The 20,088-nt window shown below is 49.6% G+C and overlaps 1 protein-coding gene across 6 annotated transcripts in view; it reads left to right on the forward strand.

Annotated features, from left to right (window-relative positions):
• The window catches only part of LOC128563701 (uncharacterized), a 42,865-nt gene extending 31,205 nt beyond the window's left edge, over nt 1-11,660 (forward strand). For 3 of the 6 annotated variants that reach the window (XM_053559132.1, XM_053559133.1, XM_053559134.1), the window contains exons 3-9: nt 2,869-2,985; nt 4,882-5,085; nt 6,978-7,168; nt 8,464-8,690; nt 8,813-10,009; nt 10,416-10,519; nt 10,984-11,636. In XM_053559132.1, the coding sequence (XP_053415107.1) occupies nt 2,881-2,985; nt 4,882-5,085; nt 6,978-7,168; nt 8,464-8,690; nt 8,813-9,660 (1,575 nt within the window). In that variant the 5' untranslated portion in view covers nt 2,869-2,880 and the 3' untranslated portion in view covers nt 9,661-10,009; nt 10,416-10,519; nt 10,984-11,636. Of the gene's footprint in view, nt 1-2,868; nt 2,986-4,881; nt 5,086-6,977; nt 7,169-8,463; nt 8,691-8,812; nt 10,010-10,415; nt 10,520-10,983 lie in introns of all 6 variants that reach the window. The other 3 variants (XM_053559129.1, XM_053559131.1, XM_053559130.1) reach the window with 3 other exon arrangements.
• The last annotated feature ends 8,428 nt before the right edge of the window (nt 11,661-20,088 follow it).

Below are 20,088 nucleotides of genomic sequence, written 5' to 3' on the forward strand. Positions count from 1 at the left end.
ACTGTTCAAGAAAGGCTCGTGTGACCAACTCCAGACTCCTGATTCCTGCTCTTTTCTGCTTTACCATTAGTGAGCAGGTCATGCTGCAAAGTTCCCACGTGGTTTCAGCTTTCTCGCAGCATCTTTCTTTAGCTGAGATTGAGAAAAGTGATTTAAATGTCTAGATATTGCTGCTGGGCGGGTGGCTCACACCTGTAATCCCAGCACTCTGGGAGGCTGAGCTGGGTGGATTGCTTGATCTCATGAGTTGGAGAACAGCCTGAGAAGGATCAAGACTCCATCTCTACTAGAAATAGAAAAATTAGCCAGGTGTCCTGGCAGGCGCCTGTAATCTCAGCTACTAGGGAGGCTGAGGTAGGAGGATAGCTTAAGTCCCAGTTTAAGGTTGCTATGACCTATGACACTATAGCCCTCTACCCAGGGTGATAGAGTGTGATCCTGTCTAAGAAATGAATGAATGAATGAATGAATAAATAAATAAATATTGACATGTTTTAAACATATGAAACCAAATAATAACAATTTGCTGGCTGAACAAGATATAGTTCCCTGATGTAAAGTTTTAGGAGTGTTTATGTTTAATGCATTTGTATTGCATTTTTTTTTTTTTGTAGAATAATTTATTTTGTGGCCCAGTGACTGTAATTTGAACCCAGCCCAGGCCTGCAAAATAGCAATGACAACTCCAACCAAAATATTGCTGGGCACTGTGGCGAGCTCCTGAAGTCCCAGCTACTTGGGAGGCTGAGACAGGAGAATCGCTTAAGCCTAGGAGTTGGAGACCGCTGTGAGCTGTGATGTCACGGCACTCTACTGGGCAACATAGTGAGACTCTGTCACAAAAAAGGAAATCATTTCTTTTGTAAGATCATTACATATTTTAAAAATTAACTTTAATAAAAATCATAACAGAAAACTTGAAATGGTATACAGCAACTTTCACAATTTGCTCATATATTTTCTGGTCCCTTAGGGACAGTTTTTACTTCATGATCTTGTCAAAAGAAAAAAAATAAAACAAGAAGGAATTAAGAGAGAAATCTAAAACTTATCTGAGCAGATGATCTGCTGTCAGTGGTATCATGGAAGGTGTATTCTTATTTTCTTTGAGGGATTTTCTTCATCGTCATAATTTCAACCAATCATTACACCAAGGCTACATCAAAACACCTTCCTTGTTTATCCTACACATGACCATTTTTGAATTGGAGACATTCTCATTAAATATGGAAATTTTTCTTAGGGAACGTTTTCCTAAGTTGTGCAGTAAAATATCCTATAAGGATATCTTGCTTCATAGTTTAATAGAGTGAATACATAGAATGTCTATCAGAATTGATTAAATCTTCTACACTGTTCATAGGTCCACTTGAGATACATGTTTATTTTCCAAAGGGACAATTTCTGCATTTACACTATAATACATGCACATATTGCTGGGCTCCAGATTTGTATAATCTCCCTTTACAATCTGCTTCTCAGTTTCTCTCTAGAATGCTATGCAGTTAGAGAGATGGTTAGAAGACATTCTTGTTCTCTCCGTGTCCCTGGGTTATTTGTAAAGTGATTGACTTACACTTCGACTATCCCTGCTTTGAAGTGACGGGAAATCACAATTATATGAAACCCAGACAATGACAGTGTAGGGAAGGTGGAGACTCACACCTGTGCAGTTGCATTCCCCTGCCTCAGAGTGCTCTCAGGGATTAGAGCAGATGTGTTTATTTTTTCCACCAAGGAATTCATATCCCTTTAATACCAGAACATGGTAAACTTGTAGCTGTTTCAAACATCTGGTGGGCTTTTTGAATAACCTCATCAACTGGTACCATTCAGTGTTCTGTCTCCACCCCTTCTTTGATTCTTCCACCCACAAGTCTGTGTGTTATCCAGAGGTGACAAGACACTGTGAGTTCTCTACGTTGTTTTCAAGTACACTTGTTGAATTCCCTAGGATATAGAGGATAGCATGATCCCCACAGTGCATGTATTCGACTGGGGGACAGAATGGAAAAACACACAGGACTTGTCTAGGGTGACCTTCAAGGTCAGGAAGGGAGATTGAGAGCCAGCCCTGTCTCCACAGGGTGGGGGACCATGCACTGAAGGGGCTGTGTTTGTATAACAGTGTACAGGTGAGGAGTAGACATAGTGAAGAGGGTGAGGGCCAAATGTGGAATCTTGGAAAAGTGACCTCACTTCCTTGGTGACAGACCCCAACAGAACTTAGAACCCTTGGTAGCCAGGCACCCACATTCTAGACACAGACCTGTGTCTGGCTCATTTTGTGGGAGACGCTCAAGAGAGCAAGATGTTCTCCTGTTGCGTCGCACCTTCTCCTAATCCTCATGTCCAGAAAGCCCGAAGTGGGTGCCTTGTCCGAATTGTCCGATGTTGGCGCTCCCTCTACTCCCGTTGCCTGCGGAGACCTGGCAGGGGGCATCTACAGGTAACACAGGGCAGCCCCAGGTAGTCTCTTGCAGGCAAGGTCTCACCTGTGAGCCCATCTGGGGAGGTCCACACGCCTCATATCACTATGTTTGGGGAAGGAAGAGACAAGGGGTTTCCCACTGAACAGGAGCAGGTTGTCACCTATGGGAATCCTGGTGGGGCTGTCAGTTTGATACCTCAGAACTCCAGGTCCTGGCTGTTGGGACAGAAAGGTGAGTGTCAAGGACAAGTTTGTCTACTGAGATGTCATCCCTAGACATCCAGCTGTCATCTGTCTTCTTCCCTGGTGGGAGGTCTGTTCAGACCCCCACTGCGTGTGTGTTCTGGGGAGCAGAATCTCCCAGGGGGTTTCCCCTGTGGAGAGTGCCAGGCAGCCATTGATGCCTCTCGGCCCGGCATGGGGCCTTCCATTTGCAGAGGTGCGTGGGGATGCAGGACCTCCGTGAGAAGTCCCTGGAGGACTCCACACAATCTCTGATTTCACATGAAGAACAGGTGCACCAGTCCACCGACTACGGCCATCGCCAGACTGGGGTGAGAATGGGCACAGAAGGGGTCCCCACAGACCCAAAGAGGGATGCCCCAGGCTCTATCCTCGGCAGTTTTCCCAGTTGAGTGATCCAAAATCTCCTCTCTAAAGAATCCAGCCATCATGTGTCCCCAGGGCAACTTGGTAAGATGCATCAAAACTGCTCACATACTCGTGGGGATAACGGAGAAAATGTTTCCTGTAGTTTTCACTTTACACGAGTCCAGGGAGAGCTCCCAATGTGGCTGCTTCTCTCACAGCTTTAATCCAGCCCAGGGGTCTGCCGGAGAAGGCAGGCAGTTCCCTTCCCGGCCAGGCCTCTCCAACACTAACAGACACTGTACACCAGGGTGGCTAAACAAAATGGGAGGGGTCACACACAGAAGGAGACAAAGCTGCTGCCTGCTCTTGTCTGCAATGTGCCATCTCTAGAATAGATCCTTGTAGCCCCAGAGGGCAGGAGCTCTGCCCTCCGGTCTTGGCCATTTTCCCTCAGGGAGGCCATTTCCCGCTGCTGCCCAGCCTTTCAATGTCCATGGAGCCTGACTGGACACAGTCCTATTTCTCAGTCAGCCATGCTGCAGGGAACCTGCTGTGTACCAAGTGGCTGGGACAGTTCGAGGAGCCGGCAGAACTTAGCCCCAAGGCCGAAAGGCTCCTTCAATAGAAATTGACTTCCTCTCAGTTCTGGAGGCTGGAAGTCCCAAGTGATGCTGCCGGCTAGGGAGGTCTCTCAGAGGTCTCTCTCCTCGGCTTCTGTGGCCACGTTTCATCTCCGCATTCACAGAGAGGTCCTCTGTCATGCCTGTCTGTGTCCTTAGCACCTCCTCTTATAAGGACACCAGTCATATGTTATTTGGGACATGTTACTACAAGGAGCTTTTGTCCTAATGCAGTCACATTCTGAGGGCATCAGACATGAGGGTCTGAATTCCGGCCCATGACATGTGCTCAGGTGGGCTCCCAGGAAGGGGGTGCTTGCCAACAGTTTACATTGGAGAGTTGTATTGGCTGCGTTCAGTATAACTTCCAGACTTGCTGTGGCACGGACAGGTTAGCAGTGGTCTTTGAATGTCACACTGCTCTGTAGCCAGCCTCCCTGGTGTTAATGTGGTTTTAAGTGTTTTCCAATGTAAGTTTGGTGGGAAATGCAATCACATCATTGCTGTCATTTCCAGTTTTGTGATTGACACCTGAGAGTCACATTTCAGTGTCTTCATACCTATTTGGGATTTCTCTCCCCTGAGTCACTTGCTCAGCCCTGTGGCCCTGTAACAAGCTTTCTTCCAATCTGGGGTCTCATAGCATTTGCCCCTATGCCAGGCCCAGTGTTGCTGAGGCTGTTTCTCAGGAACCCGTTCAATGTAACAAAGACAGACACTGGCGCTGTTCTCAGTAGAGAGTTTCTCCTGGGACATCTGGTCCCGGGAATGGTCTCTACAGAGAGAGGGAAAACAGGCTGGCCAAAGACACTCTCCCCAAGTGAGAGCAGGCTGAGTCTCTGTGAGCTTAGAGGGAAAATCATGGAGGCCTCCTGGGAGGGCCGCAGCCATGTCCCACATGCTGGTGACAGCCAGGTGACATCCCAGAGCCTGAGTTTTCTCATTTGCACAGGGAGGGCCATTTGGGGACTCACTGCACAGTGCTCCTCATCCATGGTGTGTGAGCAGGGCATTGTTGTTCTGCCTAACAACCTCCCTGAAGCAGCCTGGAAGGTGTCAGTGGTGTCATGCAGCTCTTTGTGCCCATCACGTTGTAGGTGAAAAGCGTAGAATCGTGGACACCCATGACATCTAAGGGCACGAGTCTCTGGAGGGCTGGAGCTGCCTGCATTGATTATCAGAGCCCATTCTCTGGAGGGTCAGGGTCACTGACTGTGTGTCTCTCTTTGTCCATGCTAGAATAGAGATGAGTCTCGATTGGTGGTTCCCCTGAGGAGAGCACCTGGCTGCCATCGAAGGCTCTCAGCCCGACGTCGGGGCCTCTCTTTCCAGAGCTCCCTGGAGGTAATCCAGGAGGAGCCGCTGGAGGAGTCCGCACAATCTCTGTCTTTGGATAAAGAACTGGTGTACCAAGCCACTGACCGTGGCCAGCGCCAGACTGGGGTGAGAATGGGCGCAAAGGGGCTCCACAGACCCAAAGAGGGATGCCCCGGGCTCTGTCCTTGGCAGTTTTACCCCTTGAGTGACCCACAATCCACTCCCTAAATATTCCGGCCTTGTGTCTCCCCAGTGGGAACTTGGTAAGAGGCACGTTCACTACTCACGTAGTTGTGGGGATGTCAGAGAAAATGCTTCCTGTAGTTTTCATTTTACACTAGTCCAGGGATAGTTCCCCATGTGGTTGCTGCTCTCACAGCTTTAATATGGCCCAGGGGGTCTCCCGGAATAGGCAGGCAGTTCCCTTCCCAGCCAGGCCTCTCCAACACTAACAGCCAACACTAAACCAGGGGGTCTAAACAAAATGGGAGGGGTCACACACAGAAGGAGACAATGCTGCTGCCTGCTCTTGTCTGCAAAGTGACATCTCGGGAACAGATCCTTGTAGCCCCACCAGGCAGGTGCTCTGCCCTCCGGTCTTGGCCATTTTCCCTCAAGGAGGCCGTTTCCCAATGCTGCCCAGCCTTTCAATGCCCGCGGAGCCTGACTGGACACAATCCTATTTCTCAGTCAGCCATGCTGCAGGGAACCTGCTGTGTCCCAATTGGCTGGGACAGTTCGGGGAGCTGGCTGAACTTAGCCCCAAGGCCGAAGGGCTCCTTCAATAGAAATTGACTTCCTCTCAGTTCTGGAGGCTGGAAGTCCCACGTGACGCTGCTGGCTGGGGAGGTCTCTCAGAGGTCTCTCTCCTCGGCTTCTATGGCCACGTTTCATCTCCGCATTCACAGAGAGGTCCTCTGTCATGCCTGTCTGTGTCCTTAGCACCTCCTCTTAGAAGGACACCAGTCATATGTTATTAGAGACATGTAACTACAAGGACCTTTTGTCCTAATGCCGTCATGTTCTGGGGACATCAGACATGAAGTTATGAATTTCGGCCCATGACATGTGCTCAGGTGGGCTCCCAGGAAGGGAGTGCTTGGCAACTGTTCAGTATAACCTCCAGACTTCCTGGGGCACGGACTGGTTAGCAGTGGTCTTTGAATGTCGCTGCTGCTCTGCAGCCAGCCTCCCTGGTTTTAATATTGTTTGAAGTGTTTTCCGGTGTAGGTTTGGTAGGAAATGCAATCACATCATTGCTTCCGTTTCCAGTTTTGCAACCGACACCTGGGAGTCATATTTCAGTCTTCCCTATACATTTCTGCATACCTATTTGAGATTTCTCCCCGCTAAGTCACCTCCTCAGCCCTGTGGACTTGTAACAAGCTTTCTTCCACCCTGGGGTCTCACTGCATTTACCCCTATGCCAAGCCGAGAGTTGCTCAGGCTGCCTCTGAAGACTTCTTTTAAAGTAACACGCTTTAAGACAGACACATGCTCGGTTCTCAGTGGAGAATCCTGTTCTAGGATGCATGGCCCTGTGCATGGTCTCCACAGAGAGGGGGGAAACAGGCTGGGCCAAGACCCTCTCCCTGAGTGAGAACAGGCTGAGCTGCTGCAAGCTTAGGGGAAAATTCATGCAGCCCTCCCTGGGAGGGCCACAGCTCTGACCCATGTGCGGGTAACAGCCAGGTGACATTCCAGAGCCTGAATTTTCTCATTTGCCCAGTGAGGGTCATTTGGGGACTCACGGGCACTGTGCTCTTCATACAGGGTGTCTGAGCAGGGGCATTCTTTTTCTGCCTAACAAGCCCCCTGAAGCAGCCTGCAGGGTATCAGGGGTTTCATGCAGCTCTTCTTGCTCATCACATTTTACGTCCTAAGTGTAGAATTGGGGACACCCATGACTTCTAAAGGCACAAGTCTCTGAAGGGCTGGAGCTTCCTGCATTGAGCATCAGACCCCATTCTCTGGAGGGTCAGGGTCACTGACTGTATGTCCCTCTTTGTCCCCGCTAGTATGGAAATGAGTCGGCTGTCTGCTTTACGGAGCTGCAAGTGATGAGGACCTCCCAGCCAGCCACCTGGGACATGCTGGTGAGCTCTCTCGTGCCAGTTCTTTCGGCACAAACCATCTGCTCCGTGACCTCCCAGGGCTCCTACCACGACATCAACACCATGGCACGGTTCCTAGAGAAACTGGTCAGGAGGTGAGTGGCCAAGGCACAGTGCTGCCCCCACCTGCCAACTGGGTCTGTGGGTGTCATTCAGTTCCCCTGAGCCTCGCTTCACTCCTCTGAAAAGTGGAGTGGTCAGACAATTACATTTATGAAGTTTTGGAGGAAAATAAATAGAATAAGAGGTGGCAGGTGGGTCCCTCGCTCCTGGCTCTGTGGAGAGGCTTCAGGGGCTGCTGTGGCTGTTCGCATTTACCGTCTGTCTCCTCACAGAAGGCGCCCTCTGCCTCACACCTCAGTAGCCCATACGTCTGTGTCCCTTTGTGGGAAAAGCACAGAGAGAGCAAACCTGGTCCCACTCGCAGAGGTTTGAGTTTCCTTCCACCTTGCCCCTGTCCTTGAGAGAACAGGGGTTTCCTGGGGTGGGGAAAGAGTCCCGAGAACCACTTAGATATCTGCCAAGGTTCTGTCGGAGTCATTCAGTAACCAGCTGCTTGTGAAGGCATATGCTAAAAACTTAATTTAATGAACAAAGAAGATGACAGTCTTCGGGCTGCAGTTCTGTGCAGGGAGGCAGGAAGTCAGAGCAGACACGAGGAGGTAACGTCCTCCTCCTGGAGGACCACCCAGCATCTTCTATGCACAGAGAAAGATCCCAGATTCTGGGATTTTTCCATCACGAAACGCACGAGTAACTCAAAAGGCATGCTTTGTGGTCCAAGGAAAGAACTCCTTTTCCACTCAGAGTATGGGGCTCTGTGGACTGTGCCTGGGGAGACAAAACAGAACCTGGGTCTCAGCCACTTGAGGATGCTCATGAGAGGGCTAAGGTCAGGGGATTTCAAGGAAGAAATGAGTCGGTTAGAGCTGGGGGGGGTGGCAGTTCCCTGCAGAGAGGAGAAGCGGGGCTCAGAGCTGCCCCTGAGGGGCCCATCCTCAGCACAGTTCCTTCCCAGCTCTGCCTGTCTCCTCCAGCCCACACCCCCTCCCCGACCACAGCAGCAGGAGCCCACACTGGTGTGATGATGAGCACCCTGCTGACCCTCCGGCCTCCAGTCACAGCCCTGAGGGCTCAGGGGTGCAGAGGTCCTTGCGGTTGATCTGCAGTGACAATGGCAGGGGGAGGGCGAGGCTCACAATAGTGTGTCCAATCCTGATCCATGACCAGTTCTGTCCCTGCCAGGGCAGCAGAGACAGCCAGGGAAGTTCAGCCTGTCCTCTAGACTGGAGGAGCAGGCCCAGGGACACATAAATACACAGGACTGTCCTGGGAAGGGTGTCAGAGGTAAAGCCAGGCCTCTGACTCAGGTTCCGCTTGTCATCCCCAGAAGCACCTCTTCCATCTACGTCTCCTGGCCAGATTCATGCCCTGTGGTCTGCGACCAGTATGTGAGCATTCCAAGGCTCAGGTTTGAGGTGGCTGACATGCAGGTCACCGTGTCCACATCATACCTGGGGAATCAAGCCACCATCGCCGTTGCCTGGCTGTACCAATTCGGGCCCATTTTCACAAACGCAGAGGGTGGGATGGCCGCAGTTTACCAGCTTCAGAAAGGTAGAGTTTGGGGCTGAAATTCTCTTTGTCATGGGGAGGTAATGGTGTGTTTGGATAACCCAGTAGGGAGTGACAGATGCGGCTGACTTTATCTCCTTTTCCATCTCCTGCTCAATCTCCAGAACAACAGGCGCTCCCAGTGCCGGCCATAGAACCAGCGCCACCGCCAGCAGATCTGGGCGAGCAGAGGCCTGCTCTGGAGCCAGGGGTGCCTGCATCCCTGGATCTCCCAATGTATATGGAGTCAGCTCCAGGGCCAGGGTCAAGGGCAGCACCCTGGACAGAGCCATCTGGAAAGCCAGTGAAAACTGGAAAGGCACAACCAAAGGCAATCGTAGGCCTCAGCCAGCCCAGGACTGTGCCTGAACAAATGCTGCACAGGGCGGGGCCGTCTAGCATCCTGGCGTACACAGGGAAACAAGTGGCTGAGCAGCTCACGCTGCTGGATGCGGTGAGCAGCTGCTCAAACCCCTTCCCTGACCAGAGGCCAGCGATCTGGTCCCACCCTGCTGCACGTCTTATGAGCCAGGCCAGCTGTTTGAGTTTCTTTCTGTATTTACGGTCCCTGTGTCTGTGGCAGCTACACACATCTGCTGGGCACATCCCATGGGAGGGGACAGAGCACAGGGTGGGGGCCTGGCCCACTAGATGCAGGGGTGGCCCACTTAGCATGGCCCCCCGGCTGCTAAGCCCCCCGCCCGGGAAGCCTCACCAGCCTCAGCAATTACTACACATCTGGCACAGACTGCATTTCAGACCAGACACCCGCACTGAGACCCTGGAGGTGGCTGCCACGGGCCACGTGCGTCTCAACAGAAAGAAGGCCTGGCACACAGGTGGCCTCAGGAAGGGCCGGGCTGAGCACCCTGCAGAGTGTGGGCTCCGGAAGGCCGGCCTGGGGGAAACACCACGTGCTGTTCTCTCCTTGCCCGGCTCTATGCGTTTCGCGCCCTCCGTGAAAGGGGAATGAAACCCGGGGCTCCGACTACTCTGGGAGAGCCAATGCCAAAGCTGAGAATCTGGTCACCTGCCTGAGTCAAGGGGTGACTTTAGACTCAGAGCTGCCCTGGGCGGTGCCCATGTGGATCTTTGTTCCTCCCCAGGAGCAATTTAAGAAGCTGCTGCCGTGGGAGTGCCTGGACACCTTTTTGATTGAGCTGGAGGGGATGGACATAGCGCTGGTGGCACCCACAGTGGGCGCTGCCCTGATTCACTTCGATACTGTGGTGTATTTTGTGATAAGCACGTGCTTGGAGACCCACACCATGAAAGCCCAGGACAGGGCCAGGGTGCTGGAGCTTTGGATACAGGTGGCCAGGGTAAGCCGTGGGAGGGCCCGAGACAGGGCCAGGGTGCTGGGGCTCTGGATCCAGGTGGCCCCGGTAAAGCATGGGAGGCCCTAGGACACTCGTTCTCTCCTCTGTACGATGTCAAATTTGCTGAACAGAGTCCAAGCCCCTCAACAGCCCCCAGCCCCGTTCCTGTCCGGGGCACACTGACCTTGACTTCCATGCCCAGTGTTGGTGCTCCCTTTGCGCCTGGACACCTACATTGGGTTGAACTGTAATTGTCCTCCCAGAGTGTGAAACTCAGTGGGGCCCAGACTGCTCTCCTGTGCCTCCCTGGGCCTCTGCCTCCCCACAGAGGAAAGGTCAGCACAGGGGCACAGCTGGGGCAGTGGGGCTCCAACTCCCCACTTCACGATGCATCCTCTTCCCTCCCCAGGAGTGTAATAAGTTGAGCAACTACTCATCTTTGCATGGCATAGTCACAGCCCTGAAGGCTGCGCCCATCCATAGTCTCCAGGAAACCTGGAGAGCAGTATCCAGGTGGGTGGGCGTGTGTCTCCTGAGCTGCACCCAGCACCGCTCCCGGGTCTGCCATGCTCCCTCACTGCACTGGGAGGGGAGGGGAGCCCAGCACCTCCGGAGGCAGGAATGGGTGGCCTGCCAGAGTCTCTCAGTCCACTGGGTGTTAGCACCGAATGTCTAACTCAGCACCCAGTTTTCTTCACTGTGGGGCACGGGTCTTTGCCACATTGGAGATATTCCCATGTCTAGCGCACAGCACATCTAAACTGAGAAACTGAGCTGCACAGTTGACATTGGGCTGAGCCAGATGAACACCAGGTCAGCGCCCGCCCCAGTCCTGTGGAGCCTCTGGGAATCAGGAGCCCAGAGGAAACACAAATCCTGCTGGTTTGGATCCTTTTCATTCCCAGTTCAAGGAATGTGAACTCGCCCTCCTCCCCGCTACTCCCCGATTTATCCGACTTTCTTTCCCCTCTGCAAAGGGAAAGCGCGAGAGCGTATAAAGAACTGTGCACACGCGATGTCAGGATGACCCGGGAGAAGCTGATAAAGGTACAGGGGGGCTGGGGCTGGGGGCAAATGTTTAGAGGGCAGGGAGAGGGCAATTTGGAAAGGGTACCGGGCTGGGTGATTTTTGGTTAATTTTCTAACTCAACGTTTACCTGAAAAGTACCAGTCGCCAGTCCTGTTCAGAAGAGAGAAGGGGCTTTCCTGGCTGTTCATCAGGGACGAGCTGGATAATTAGCAGGGCTCTGGCTCTTGCATTGGTCCCTCTGGTTATGGAGCTTCCACCAGGCGATGGGGAAATGTCGTGGTGGTGGTGGTGGTGGCTTCTTTCTTTCCTGAAACCAGCCAGAAATTCTCCAGAAAGCCGGGCCTCTATTGCTGGTGTGTGGTGTGGGCAGCTGGGGCAGGGTCTCCAGACAAACGAGGGGCTGAGCTGCATGCCCAGTAACACAGCAAGTGGGTGTAGGACACAGGGCTGGGTCTAGAACCAGAGCTCACTGAGTGACTGTAGCACCTCACCAGCTGACTGTGGCCAGGTGTCCACAGTGCGAGGTCAGGGTCCTGGGAGTAGCTGAGTGAGGGCAAGATAGTCTCACTGACCTTGTCCTGACCCTGGCAGCTGGGGATCTCCAAGCTTGCCCGCCAGGAAAAAAACCCTCAGAGAGCCCAGATGAGGCAGCAGAGGCGGAAGGTGAGCCTCCTTTGGTGTGGGTGGGGAGGGCCACTAGGATGGAAGGCAGGGCCTCCCCCCCAGCTGGAGTCTCCCCATCAGGAGAGCAAGGGCCTCCTCCTAGGCCCTCCTTCCTGTAGCTGGTGCCTGAAATGCCCTCAGCAGAGGGACCAGGACAAAGGCCTGGAAGAGCTGGGCTCAGCATGCCCTACGGGAAGGGTGGGGTCCGGGACCACAAGACATTGTGACCTGTGAACATCCCAGGGCTGTAGGTGACCATGGGTGCAGCTGGGGGAGGAGAGGGATAGAATGGAAGGAGGAAGCTGAAGGTCTCTGGCTGCTCCAAGTCAGAGATCTTGAGGAGAGGTCTAGGAGACCGGGGTGGGGTGTGAGATTCCGGACAACAGAATGGGGAAGGCCACCTGCAGGTGGGTGCTCATCACCACTCCCACCCCAATGACACAGGGCGTAATTCCCTTTCTTGGAATCTTCCTTGATGACCTAACTCAGCTGCAGAAGTGGACGCAGAATAATGTGGCTGTGAGTGAGCCTAGAGCTGGCACACTGGGGACCAGAATCCTAAGGCTGGGGGGAGACATTCCTGGATGGAGCCCTGAGAACTCAGCACTCCGCAAAACTGCTCCCAGGCAGCCCTGTGAGCTGGGGTATCAGGCCCGACGTCAGCCTCCAGTCCCTGCTCCCAAGGCAGAAGCTGCAGAGCTGCCTGACTGCTGAGCTGCCCGAGTGTCTGGCTGAGCTGGACTCAGCCTCTCCCTCAGGTGCTGCCCACTCCACACTCAGGCAGCTCCCATGTGGCTCCAAACTCTCTTTGTGTGCAAGGAGATTTTGTGTGCCCCTACTTGTCATGAGGAAGTTTTGGGTCACAGGGCCCCTGAGCATCAGCCCCCACACCCCCTTCATCACAACCCACAGCATGATGTGGGTGCAAGTGCCTTCTGTGCAGGTCCCCTGGCCGGTGAGCCTGGATGACACGCAGCAAGGGAGCCCAAGGAGGGGGGAGTCATGGATGGGGGGCCTCTCACCCGGGCATTGGCTGTGCCTTGCACGGAAATGTGCTCAACATAACAAAAAGGGGAAGGTGGGCAACTGGGGGCCTCTCTCTGGGGAAGCACAACATGTGGCAGTCAGAGACTGCCCTGGGAGGACATTTCCTGGCTGCATCCTCCACATCGTAGATTTCCTGGGAGGGTTTGACGTACAGGGAAGGGGCAGTCCACCCCATGAAACGTGCAGGATGGGAATGAAAACCAACTCCTGGAGAAAGGCAGTTGATACCCAACTCTGAGGACGGACTGGGCCTTCAGAGGATGGGAGGGGAGAAGGGAACCACTCCAGAGAAAGGCACCAGAGATCGGCCCCTTGCCCTCCCCAACATGGCCCCTTCAGAATCTTCCCCCCGGCCCAGTCAGTATCCATCCTTCTCTCTGGCTCCAGGCCTTTAAGATCGTCCAGCAGCTGCAGTTGCTGCAGGTGACTGCCAATAATTTCTGTTTTCAACCGGACAGAGACTTTCAGTCCTGGTTCCAAACCATGAAGCCACTGGACCAGTACAATATGTGAGTGCCTGCAAAGGTTGGCGGTGGGTAGGGGGACCTTTGCGCATCCCTGCTCAGGACTCTGTCTGGTCGCCAGCTGCAAAGAGCCTGTGGCCGTGGTTCCCTGGTCACCAACAGTCCCTGGCGCATGGTGACTGCTGAGCGCCGGGTGTCCAAGCCTGCCAGGCAGACCCTGGGCGGGGGACCTGAATTTTGTTCCTGGTGGCCTCATAGCTGCCTCTCTGTCCTGCAGCCACAACTTCTCCTGGGAGCTGGAGCCACCATTTCAATAGGCCAAAACAACATCAAGGCCAAGGAGACCTGTCCTGGGACTGTGTCCACATTTGAGCTACTTTTATTTACTCTCCCCTGCCACTCCCTTACACCCCCCTGGAATCCTGTTCATTTACTCCGCCCTGACACTCCCTTTTCCTGTCATCTATATCCCTTATTTCTTGCTCCTCAGCCCTGGCTTTTACTTAAATAAATGCATGTTCCATATTGTTATCAGTTTTCTTCATGATTTTTCTCTATAGCTGTCGTGGCTAGTCTGTATCATTTTGAGAGTGTGCTCTGTGAACGCATGGATGCCACAGACATGAAACTCTTCATGATCTGAGGCTGTCGCTTATCTATGTGAACTCAAGGGAGCTGTGTGGAGCTCCATCTCTCCTGTATAGAGTTTCTGCAAAGACCACCTCATGAATGACATCTGGAGGATTGTCTCGTATCTGCTTTCAAAAGGCTTCCTAATTCTTTTTGTCCTTCTACACTTCGTGGCATGGATTTAGCACACTTCCAAACTGACTTCGTGCCACCAGTTTCACCCTGATACCAACACCGGACAAAACACCACTTGATCTTTACTACTAAAGGTGGATGTGTTTCACCACAAAGGTCTTCATCCTCATTCTCCACTCATGCTGGCTGAGCAGGGGGAGGAAGAGGAGAGGTTGGTCCAGCTGAAAAGGGTGGCTGGCAAAAGGGGTGCACGCAGGTTTCTCTATGGTGGTAGAGTTTGTCCTGCCGACTCCACTCTGGAGACGCAGACGGCCTGAAGGGTTATGAAAATGCCAGAACAGATGTGTTTTTTAGAGTTCAGTTGTCATAGAACAATCGACTTGGAGGAGATGACCATCAATAACAGCTTAATTGCTGCTGCCCAAGCCACATTTTCTGGACCCGAGGACCATCCTACACTGTCGTGGCTCAGATGGTCTGGATTAGACTAGTAGTAATTTCTTTTCTACTCCTATTGATTAGTTTGCTAGCAGCAGCACTACCCTAAACTTACACTACCTGGTGTTTCTCACTAGCTCCTCCATGTGCTTGAAGCATCTTCTGTTATCATTTGACTTTAGAGTACTAATGATTTTAATTCCTCATCACCACAATTTGAGGGAATGTGGGTTGGAGAAACTTCACTTTTGATAAAAAAAATTTTAGATTCTCTAAAGAAGGTTTTAGTCTCCTTGCTCGTGGTAGTGTTGGAGGAGAGTACAGACTCCCGTGGTTTGTTCTGTTTCTTCCTTCTAGTTTTTTCTGAAATGTGTAATGGAAGGTAATGGTAAGGCAGGATTCTAGCACCAGACTCTCCGGATTCTCTCCCAGCTCTGTGACTTACTCTTTGTGAGTCCTCGGGAATATTATTTAAGCAATGGCTCCTTTGCCTTCACTATGAAATGAAGATTGTGTTAATAAAATTGCTGTGGGCATTAAAAGGGTTTATATTTGTAAAGTGCTTTATAATGCGGTTGGCACATTGTGTCACCCTTATAATTACATACGGTCATACAAGCAGTTCTCATTTAAAATTTGTGGTTGTTAAGTAATAATGTTGTTATAAAAATATGAGTCCTATTTGTAAGCTCAGAGAGGCATAAGAATAGATTCTTTAAAAACGGGAGAGGCTTTTTTGGCTCAAGGAGTAGGGTGCTGGCCCCACATAAGGGGTATGGCAGCTTCGAACCAGGGCCTGGCTAAAAACTGCAAGAAATAAAGAAAGAAAGAAATAAAAATAAAAAAGTGAGAGGCTTCAGGTGAGACAAAGTTTTGGCTGGGCACAATAACTCATGGTTGTCATCCTAGCATTCTGGGAGGCTGAGGTGGGTGGATTGCCTGAACTGGGGAGGTGGAGACCAGTCTGAGCAAGATGGAGACCTTGTCTCTATGAAAAATAGAAAAATTAGATGGGCAAATGGTAGGTACCTGTAGTCACAGCTATTGGGGAGGCTGAGGCAAGGGGATCAGATCATTGAAGCCCAGGAGTTAGGGGTTGCTGTGAGCTCTGACACCACAGCACTGTAGCCTGGGGCAACCATGTGAGACTGTCTAAAAAACAAGAAAACCTACAGACGTGTGCCATCCTCAGTGCACCACCCCATGCATTCTTTTCACTTGCCACCTCTTCCCTAGCACAGCTTAGCGGCTACCCCAGAACTTATGGCCATGTCAAAGCCTATGCAATCTTTCAGTTTAGTTGACCTCGTGGCTACAGGTACCACCCCTGCTTTACCTTGTGAAATAATCGGAATCCCACTAGTGCTTTCCTAGGGGGCACTGCCGCTCACCTCTTGCAGCAAAATTATCGCTGAGTTTTCAAATGAAGGAAAAACCCCCACAAGTTTGTGCCTATGTAACCAACAAAACTTCTAAACGGTGCATCAAAGACCAGGGGGCCTCAGTGTGTACATGCAGTTGGGTCCAAAGACGCTTGAGGAGCTATACAGTGGTTGCTGTGAAAAGGGAGCTTAACTTTAAGGTTGTATACTGTGGTGCATTGAGCATTTCAAACCCACTACCGTAACATCAGTTTTGTTTTGTTTTGTTTTGTTTTTTATTCAGTGAATTATACAACATCCCTCACAGGAATCAGCAGAAATGGAAGATAAAGAGTTCCTAAGACAACATTCAACACACACATAACTTTTTAGAAGCATCATTGCATATAAGGTTTTTTAGAAAATATTTCACTTGCTCCTTTCCTCTGTTTTTTAAAAAGTCATTTGTAATGGCCATTTTCTCACCCCTCTGTTTTCATAAGTGCCAACTGTAAGGTTACTGTAAAGGTTCCTTCTTGTAAATATTTCTGACAATAGTGGCTATCAATGATCTCTAATCCTCTCTCATCGATGATTCAACTAACGCACTGTAAGGAAATCTATGACAGAGACCTCAGGACACAAGAAATTTGAAATTATTTTATTTTATGGAATATTGCAATTGTATGAATTTGAATATCTAGAGGAATGCACACATAAGGTTAGCCAAAGAGAGAAATATCACAATCATATTGTTATTTCAGATACAAAGAGCCAATGGGCTGGAAGTGAAATGGTTCCCCAAAGAAAGCAAACAATGGACAAGACTCCCAGAATTAGAAATGAGAATTATTTTATTAGTACTAAAATAAATTGCTTGTAAGTCAAATCCATGTACTTTAGTATAGATACGTCTTCATATCCTCAGATAGGAGAGCACCGTTATGCAGGAAGAAGGCACTTGTGATATTTCTCGATAATAATCGTGTTAACCACCTATCCTAGTGTGACCCAACTAATGTAAAATAAAAGCTAAAGCATATGGGTTATACTCTAAAAGCAACCCTATTTCCTAGGCTTCACTAGGACCTTGGCTAGGTCCTTTACCCTCCACTTTTATGTTCTTTTTTTTGAGACAGAGCCTCAAGCTGTCACCCTGGGTAGAGTGCAGTGGCATCACAGCTCACAGCAACCTCCAACTCCTGCGCTCCAGCGAGTCTCCTGCCTCCGCCTCCCAAGTAGCTGGGATTACAGGTATCTGCCAGAATGCCCAGCTATTTTTTGGTTGCAGCCGTCATTGTTGTTTGGTGGACCTGGGCTAGATTCTAACCCGCCAGCTCAGGTGTATGTGGCTGGCGCCTTAGCCGCTTGAGCCATAGGCGCTGAGCCCACTTTGCATTCTTTCCATGTGGGGAGTATCATCTCACTACTTATTCTATTTTTTTTTTTTTGAGACAGAGTCTCACTATATTGCCCTCTGTAGAGTGCAGTGGCATCATAGCTCACAGCAACTTCAAATTCCTGGGCTTAAAGGATGCTATTGCTTAGCCTCCCAGTAGCTGGGACTACAGGTGCCTGCCACAATGCCCAGCTATTTTTTTGTTGCAGTTGGCCCTGGCTGGGTTCCAACCTGCTAGCCTCAGTGTATGTGGCTGGCCCCGTAACCACTGTGCTACAGGCACTGAGCCATTACTATTTATTCTAACATTTTTCACCCAGTAGCTTCTCCTAAACCATTGGCTGCCCTCTTGGCTCAGACCCAAAGGGCCAGATTATCCCCCTACACATTACCCTCTCTTCCTATCCATCCGGATGCATGCATTCCTTGCCCAGGTGACTGATACCAGTACCTTGTATGCCTCACCTTCTGGATGAGACCTTTCCCCCTCTTTTACAGAAGGACATAGCTTTGCATTCTAGGCCTTTTCACGGACACTATGGGTGAACTGTTAATATAACCTTCTCCCCTCATCCGCAGACAAGGTCTCTGTCTGTCACCCATGCTTCAGTGCAGTGGTACCATCATAGCTCACTGCAGGATTGCTGGGCTCAAGCCGTCCTCCCACTTCAGTCCCCCAAGTAGCTAGGCACACACCACCATGCATGGCTGATTTCTAAAATTTTTTGTAGAGACCAAGTCTCACTGTGTTCATCCAGGCTCATCTTAAACTCCTGGCCTCAAGTAATACTCCTTCCTTGGGCTCTCAAACTGCTAGAATTACAGGTGTGAGCCAGTGCACCCAGCCAGTATGACCATATTTTAAAGTTTAAACAGTACTACAGAATTCATGTATAATATCACCTATAGGATCAGAGAGATGTTTTCCTCACAATATCATCTAAATATGAACTTGTGAGTATAGGTTACCTATCTTTCATGGGCAGAGATAGTTTATACACTTTAGTATGCCTGTCCTCTGAAGTAAATCTTATTTCTTCTTTTAACTTGTTCAACAGACTGTGGAAAGTTGCATCATAAACCCCAGAGCAAATCATATGTTTCCCCTCATCATCACTGTCAAATAGTAAGATTGGTAACTCAAGCCAGCATCATCTAGTCTTTCCTCATATAGCTGGATTCTTATTATTTTCGCTTTAGAAATGGTCCAATCAGATTGCAGTGACCATGGTGGGGGTGGAGCCCCCACATTGTCTCTTCTGTCTCTTCTCTGTATGAGGGTGCCCCCCACATGCCTGTCTCCCACAGAATGGTGGGCAATCTTTCCTCTCCGTTGTTTTGGGGCCTCCTCTCACCTCTCTGTTGATTCCTATTGCTCTCTCCTAGATGACCAATCTGAAAATGAATATCCACTCCCCACTTTTAACCCTCTCCATGGCAGTAGCATGTACCAGCTGCTTGTAATCCATCATCTTAGTCAATTTTTTTCAAGACATTAATTCTTGAGAGAGCCAGCAGTATGTTACAACCTATTTAAAGGATAGTACAAAATGCATATGTGTGTGTTGAAATAATAAATCTGCATAAAACATACAAAGTAGGTCAATATCAATAAGAATCATTGTTACCAATACTGTACTTATCAAGTTAACTTTATATCTACAATGGATAACCTGGAAGTTGTGTTAAATGATGCCCAATTTTCTATTTTCAGCCAGCTGCCTCAACTGTCTATTCATCCTGCAAAATTCAGGTTGGGCCTCCTTGATCCAATCTAAGTTGTCCTTTTTTCTTTTTTTCCTGAGACAAAGTCTCACTATGTCACCCTCGATAGAGTGCTGTGGTGTCACAGTTCAGAGCAACCTCAAACTCTTGGGTTTAAGCGATTCTCTTGCCTCAGCCTCTGAAGTAGCTGGGACTACAGGCACCCACCATGACACCCGGCTATTTGTTGTTGTTGTTTTCATTGTTGTTTAGCTGGCTGGGGGGGGGGGATCGAACCCACCAGCCTCGGTGTGCGTGCTGGCACCATAATCACTGTGCTGAGCCTAAGCTGTCCTTTTATGTATTCCAAGAGCACTTTATATCTTTTCCCAGAACTGTGCATCCTAGAAACTGTTTAATTTATCATTTGTAATCATTTGTTTACTTTCTGAATTCTTGGCCAATAAATTCCACATTCACAACGTTGTGTCTGTTTTGCTTCTCAGTACAGCTGCAGCCCTACACCCTGTACCTTTCCTTTGGTGTATAGTCGGTAAATATTTATTGACAACAAAGGACACTTGGAAAATTTATGTTTCTAATTAGTTTCATAATGGCTAGTAGTGGTTTTTAAACTCACTTTCTAGTAACTAAAAAAAAGTGTTTAAATCTTATGCATTCAATTTTTTTAACCAAATGGAATATTCTGAATATTTATGCTTTTATAGAGCTTAGTGCCCATTTTGTTTAGTAAAATTAAAAATCAAATAAAACCAAAAAGCAAAAAATTCACAACATACTCAACAGTGGAAATATACAGTCTCCATCTGGTGGTAGCAGTTTAAAGTATCATCTGGCTCTAGAATGATTTTTATTTATTTATTTTAATTTTGTGTGTGTGTGTGTGAGCTACTCTGCCCTTTACATATAGACACTGAATTAGTCATTCTAGAGTCCTGGTAACTAAAAAACTGATGAAAAATGTCTATTTAATGTGGTATGTTGAACAAATGTGCCGCTACTTATTCCTTCCTATAATTCCACTGAGATGACGGTAAGGGAATAAAATATGCATATTATATAATGCAAGGATAAAGACAATAGCAGGAAACAGCAGCAGACAAGAGATGTAAGAACATTTGAGAACTTAGAAGAAGAATGGATAACAAGTGACATTGCCATTGGAGAAAGTTGAAAACTAAGGAAGACTG

The sequence above is a fragment of the Nycticebus coucang genome, chromosome 13 (genome assembly GCF_027406575.1).
Source record: "Nycticebus coucang isolate mNycCou1 chromosome 13, mNycCou1.pri, whole genome shotgun sequence".
In the NCBI taxonomy this organism is placed as follows: Eukaryota; Metazoa; Chordata; class Mammalia; order Primates; family Lorisidae; genus Nycticebus; species Nycticebus coucang.